The sequence below is a fragment of the Pholis gunnellus genome (genome assembly GCF_910591455.1).
Source record: "Pholis gunnellus genome assembly, chromosome: 5".
NCBI classification, from domain to species: domain Eukaryota; kingdom Metazoa; phylum Chordata; class Actinopteri; order Perciformes; family Pholidae; genus Pholis; species Pholis gunnellus.
Window position 1 is genome coordinate 2491767 of NC_136531.1, and position 6407 is coordinate 2498173.

Below are 6407 nucleotides of genomic sequence, written 5' to 3' on the forward strand. Positions count from 1 at the left end.
TACTGTCGTTGTATAATCTGCTGCTTTACACAATTTAGTATCAAAGTATATCCATCTATCTGTTTGTTCATCTGATAAAAGGATACTCTGTGTCTGTGGATCGAGACAATATTATAAATATCGCAAACTGCTGTATCGATTGGTTTCCTCCCACCGATAGGAATAATTGATTATTAACAGAGTTAATACCATTCACACAATACATTTACAAGTATTTATTTATTCAAACACTGTCTGTCGTTGTGCAAAGTTATATTTCCTGACATTTTGTTGTACAAAATGGTCTTACTAAACGTCACAATATGTACAAAGTATGTATTTTAGTAAATATAAATTAAACAAACAAAGATTTAATGTCTCCAGAAATAAGCAAAGAAAGAAAACAAACACCCAGAAGGACGGAACAACAGGATTTGGTTCCAGAACCAAACTTTCCTGTAAGATTAATTTTCATAAATCAAATAAATCAACTCAGGGGACAGTTGGGTTCCTGCCCAAAGTCCAAAATAAGGAACCTTTTGGATGGTAACAGTGGTGGTCTAAATTTATGAAACATAGACCGGAAGGATAAGACGTCACAGACACACGATGCTGCTGTGGAGTCAGTTCTCTTCTACACAGTCAGAGGTGTGGTGAGGGCCTCAGTGAGTCCATGTGTGTCCACAGCAGGACTGCACAGCAAGGACGTGTCCTGCAGGAGGGACACCAGCTCAACAGGACCGGGCGGGTCGCTCTTCTTTTGAGCAGCGGACTCTTTCGGGGATCCTGGCTGCTGCCGGAGCTTTTTGGACGCCGCTCTCTTCGTTTCGCCGTAACCGCTCAACCTGGAGGCGAGAGACCTCTTGGGTTGGGGCTTCCTGAGCTTCTTCTTCTCCGGGTCGTGGACGACGCGGTGGCGCTGCAGGCTCTGCCTCATGGCGAAGGTCTTCCCGCAGCCCGCCTGGGCGCAGGCGAAGGGCCGAAGCTCCTCGTGGAAGGAGCAGACGTGGCTCTGCAGGTTGAAAAGCGTGGTGAACGACCGGCCGCAGCCGTCCCTGGGGCACTTGAGGACCACGCGCGTCTCGGAGTGGACGCGCCGATGCTGCTGCAGGAACCAGGAGTCCCTGAACACCTTGTTGCACTGGTCACAACTCAGGACGAGCCTGTGCTGCTCCTTCCTGTGCTTCAGGTACTCTGTCCACGTCTTTCCCGTGAAGCTGCAGCCCTCGTCTTTGCACGGGTACCCTCTGTGCACCTTCTCGTGGCGCTTCAGCTTGCTGGGGACAGCGAACCGCATCTGGCAGTCCTCATAGGTGCACGGGTACGGGGCCAGCTGTGTGTGTTGCTCGCACACGTGGGACTTGAGCTGCTCTTTCTTCTTGAACTCGAGCCCGCAGTCCTCGAACTTGCAGGCGTACTTCTTCTGCTCCCGCGCGTGAACGCGGCCGACGTGTCTGGCGCGGTTGGTGTTGGTGGTGAAGGCCTCCTGGCAGCCGTCCTCGGTGCACCTAAAGGGCTTTGCGCCGCTGTGACTGAGCTCGTGTCGCGCCACGTGGTAGGGGCTGCAGAACGACTTACCGCAGCCGTCGTGCGCGCACGTGAAGGGCTTCTCTCCGGTGTGTTTACACAAGTGAGCGTCGAGTTTCCACTGTTTGTTATAAGCCGCCGAGCAGCCGGCGAACGAGCAGATGTACCGTTTGAGCGGTTCCGGTTTAGTTTCCATTACGACCAGCAGCTGACAGCATGTAAATATTGTTGCTCTACTCTAACGTCTTCCGCACGTTTTCAGCTCTGACACCGGTACTTCCGGTACAATCCGGCAATTTGACGCCACTTCCGTAACAGATTACGTTTCTTTTCAATATTTTAGACTAACTAATATTATTAAGAAAATATGAGCCAGTTGTTTTGTTTTGTTTCTTATTTCTTTTTTTATATTTTCTTTTTTCTTTTCTTTTTTACACTATAAGTACTAGACATCCTGATCCACACTCCAGACCAGCTGGTGGCGGTAATTCGCCAACCGCCCATAAACCTAAAGAAATAATAATAATAATAATAATAATATTTATTCGACCGTAGTTTTTTTTTTTTTTAATTTATTTTATTATTATTATTTTATCCTTTGGAACAGTGATTAAACCTTTACTCTGAAACGGCACACTCCGGTACAGTAGGTGGCGGTATGCACCTATTCAAGTTGGTTGCGATCCGCCAATCAAATTAGAGAAGAAGAAGAAGAAGAAGAAGAAGAAGAAGAAGCAGAAGAAGAAGAAGAAGAAGAAGTCGTATCCGTATCCGTTACCCATCGGCCCCTCTGGTGTTTGGTTGATGGTTGTTTGTGCGGCTACAAAGAGCATTTGTAAGTCTTATTTTACGTTTTCTAACTTAATAATAAACAATGCAGATGCGCATTTACAAATGGCAATACTAATAGTTGTCATTTTGCTACAAGTTGTTTATAATTGCACTAAAAGAAGACGCTAAAGTCACATAGCAACTAGCTATGTTGCTAATGTTAGCTTGCTTTTTAGCACCGATACTTTCCTCTGCAGCAATGAAACGTCACACCAATCTCAATGCACAACAGTGTAACGTGTTCATACATCGTGTAAAGAAATGTGGCTAACGTTTAACACTACAGTCAAGATACACATCACTCTATTTAATCCTTAATTAAGCTAGCGTTTGTTAGCCAACTGTTAGCTCTTCAGCTACAAACATGTGTTGGAACGTTAGCTATATGTTACACTTCATGACATATTCACTGGTTACTAAGTGTTTGTAGCTCACTGGTTGTTTACATGTAAGCTGATCACTGACATGACTTCTTCTCTTGTTCTGGTGGAAGAGGGTGAATCCGTTCCTGGTGTGGTCATCCAGTCGTCACTATGGTAAGTCATGATGTTTATATGCTACGTATGTCACGATGCAAGGGTTTATGTTTTGTTTAAATACTAAAGTATCCTGCACTTGTTTTCTTGACAGGGTGAAAGAAAAGGAACAAACAAATACTACCCTCCAGATTTTGATCCAGCCAAGGTGTGTATGCCCACACACAGAGACCAGTGTGTGTGTGGTTTTAGTGTCACTGTTGTGCAGATGTACTGACTAACGTTCCCGTCATTCTTTTGTCTTCAGCATGGATCCCTCAATGGCTACCACAAAACCCACGCTCTGCGTGAGAGGGCCAGGAAGCTGTCCCAGGGCATCCTCATCATCAGGTCAGTGAGCACAGACACACAAAGTGTTTACTGACGTGGGCTCGGGATTTTAAACTATAAATAAAATAAAAGACATTATCTGGAGAAACGGATGACAGACACGGATTTATGCAGAGCATCTCGACCTTTTTGTAATCAAAATATGATGAAATAAGAAAATCTAGATTAATATGAGTGTGCATGTCTCACGTCCCTAATAAACATGGAGAATTTTACATTTAACTGCCATGATTTTATTTAAGTACAATAACCTTAAAATGTAAAAGAACATTCATCTGAATTTGTGCTTTTCATCGATACTCAACTTAAGTGTGTTTTTGTCTGTGAAGGTTTGAGATGCCCTACAACATCTGGTGTGATGGCTGCAAGAATCACATCGGCATGGGTAAGTTTGAAGAACAAGACCCATTTAGTCCCGTCCAGTGTGCGATTCATTTCATGACACCGGTGTTGTGCTTTGTTCAGGCGTCCGCTACAATGCCGAGAAGAAGAAAGTGGGGAACTACTACACCACGCCAATCTACAGGTGAGCGCGACGTTCTCTGCTCTCGTGAGCGTCACGCAGAGCGGTTCAGTTTATATTTAACCAACAGGAAATCCTCGTGAAACCTCGTTGACAAAGTGACTCAAAGTCTTTTCGTGCCTCCTCAACCAGGTTTAGGATGAAGTGCCACCTGTGTGTCAACTACATCGAGATGCAGACGGACCCGGCGACCTGCGACTATGTAATAGTCACCGGGGCCAACAGGAAGGAGGAGCGCTGGGACATGGCTGACAACGAGCAGATCCTCACCACAGGTAAAGGATTCCTGTTTATCAGCCTAAAGACTCAGCTCTCTACTGAATATGTTCTTCTCATGGTGCTGGTTCATCTCAGATGTCTTCACGTCCTCACTGCCTTCATGCTTTGGCTTAAGGGCTGATATCATTTTTTCATAAAGCACACAGTCTGGGTCTGTTTTTGAAACTCTCTCCTCCGTCTCTTTGTACAGAGCGAGCAGAGAAGGAGAAACTGGAGACGGACGCCATGTTCAAACTGGACCACGGTGGGAAAGACAAGGAGAAGCTGAAGAAGGCTCTGCCTTCTCTGTCGGAGATCCAAGACTACCAGTCCTGCAAGAAGGACGACTTCCAGCTCAACAGCTCCCTCCGCAGGAAGTTCAGGGTAAGAAAGTGCCCTCTTGTGTCGGTAACATCTGTATGAATGCTACAAGATCTTGTTTTCAGAATCTCTGGATGCCAAAATCGCAATTTAAAATAAAGTTCCATTAAACGCCCTGGGCCTGTCTGTTCCTGTGACACGGAAAAGAGTTCCTCAGAAGACAAAGCGATGACTAGAGAGTTAATGTTAGTAAATGTCATCGTCACTTCTAACTGACGGCTCTGCTCTTCACTGGACAGACGGAGAAGAAGGTTCTGGCTGAGCAGGAGGAGAAGGACAACGCGGTGAGGATGAGGACCAACCTGTCCATCCCGCTGCTGCCAGAGAAGGAGGAGGACAAGAAACTAGCCGCCCTGCTCACCTACCAGGCACCGGACTGTAAGTAACACACACACACACACACACACACACACACACTTCTTACTTACATTTGTCAAGACCTCTTACAGATTAAAGTTAAACAGATAACTGAACACAGACTTATGATAGTTAGATATTCTTCACCGTACATGTGTGCAAACGGCAACATTTTAACATTGTACTCGTTACTTCCCTCCACAAATCAGCCTACAAGGACAAGCAGCACAGCAAGCGGAAAGCTATCTCCTCTCGCTCCTGGTTCACCTCCTCCTCGGCCACGCCGGGAGGCGCGGCCTGCAGCCTGCTCCACAAGCTCAGCCTGCAGGGGAAAGAAGCGGCGGTGGCCAAAGCCCTGAGCTCCTCGCCCAGCCCCCTGATCTGCAAACGCTCCGGAGGACCGGGAACCAGAAGCGAGCCCTGCGCCACCATCGCTTGCGGAGAGTCGCACCCTGGAGCCGGCACGTGCAACGGAGAGGAAGCGCCGAGTTTAGCGCCGTCACAGGGGGGGGAGGAGCTAACGGAGACGAATGACAGCGGCTCCAGAGAGAGGCGTGTTAAATCCTCAGAGGAAGCGGATCAAGGACTGACGAAGGCGAAGGATTTGGGGGAACGGGGTCAAAGTTTAGGAGCGCTCTCGTCCCTAGTGGCAGATTACAGCGATTCAGACTCAGACCCTGGACCGTGAGGCCGGACCGTGAGGCCGGACCGTGAGGCCGGACTATGAGGCTTTTCTGTTTTCATGAATGGATGACATCATGTGTCATTTAGTGAGAGTGAAGCACAAAGCGGACACGTTTGTCTAGAATCAGTGGCGGTTAACTCGCCTCTCTGCTCACAATGGAAATGTTTTAGTTTTCCTGAACAAAATGTGTGAAACAGGATTTAAAATGTTTGAGAATGCTTCGTCATGAATGTGTTTGTATGATGACATAAAATCTTTAATGTGTTGAGTCTGCAGACATTACAGCTTCAAGTATTTGGTTATTTAGAGTCTTCGATCACCACATGTGTTAAATTAAATATAAAATACTGTTGAACTGTTTTGAGTTTGTTTACTTTCAATAATGAAACGGTGAGAAGTCATCACAGTATTTCCAGTAAACCAGAAACAATGTCACCAAAACATTTAGATTTACGGTCACAGTTGTCAGTTCTGCTTTTAATCATCAGATTTGAGAAAGTAAATGTTGGAATAGTTTGACGTAGAATCTCATTTTCAGACCGTAAGTCATGATTTTGAGACGCTATGGTGTTATTTTAAAGATGCTTTTTCATGTTCAACTTTATTTTCCGGACACATGAAAAAAATACAACAAAAACTAAATAAACAACAATACGAGGACGCCGTGACGCTGTTCTAATCACTGCAGTTCAAACATACAGACTTTTGTTCCAATGTTTCCAAAAACAAGAAGATTCATTTCCAGGATGCTTTTTGTCCTCACAGAGCTTCCATAGTCGTGCACTGAGTGAGTTTGTAACGATAAATAATCAGCTCTTATGGCTCTTATGTATCGTTTTATTTAGTAGGAACAGTGAACATGAATACATCCTCACTGTAAATGTTCATCTGTAGTCTCTGGACAGATGTTATAAAGTCACCCCTTAAAAAAAAGAACATACGATAAATATTACAAAGTTATTTATAAGCATGCCGAACCAATAATGCAACAATAGAGAAT

At 45.4% G+C, this 6407-nt stretch overlaps 2 protein-coding genes across 2 annotated transcripts; one reads left to right on the forward strand and one right to left on the reverse strand.

The window, feature by feature from the left end:
• Window positions 1–250: 250 nt before the first annotated feature.
• On the reverse strand, window positions 251–1750 carry LOC306696134 (transcription factor IIIA-like). The gene has a single exon (XM_079159670.1). The coding sequence runs from the start codon at window positions 1700–1702 to the stop codon at window positions 614–616; it is 1089 nt and encodes a 362-aa protein (XP_079015796.1). The 5' UTR covers window positions 1703–1750; the 3' UTR covers window positions 251–613.
• A 496-nt stretch (window positions 1751–2246) lies between these two features.
• yju2b (YJU2 splicing factor homolog B) lies at window positions 2247–5747 on the forward strand. The gene is made up of 10 exons (XM_079159543.1): window positions 2247–2341; window positions 2831–2873; window positions 2968–3021; window positions 3121–3203; window positions 3533–3588; window positions 3669–3729; window positions 3859–4001; window positions 4196–4368; window positions 4605–4743; window positions 4932–5747. Exons 2-10 carry the CDS (start codon window positions 2871–2873, stop codon window positions 5408–5410), a joined length of 1191 nt encoding a protein of 396 aa, XP_079015669.1. The 5' UTR covers window positions 2247–2341; window positions 2831–2870; the 3' UTR covers window positions 5411–5747.
• The last annotated feature ends 660 nt before the right edge of the window (window positions 5748–6407 follow it).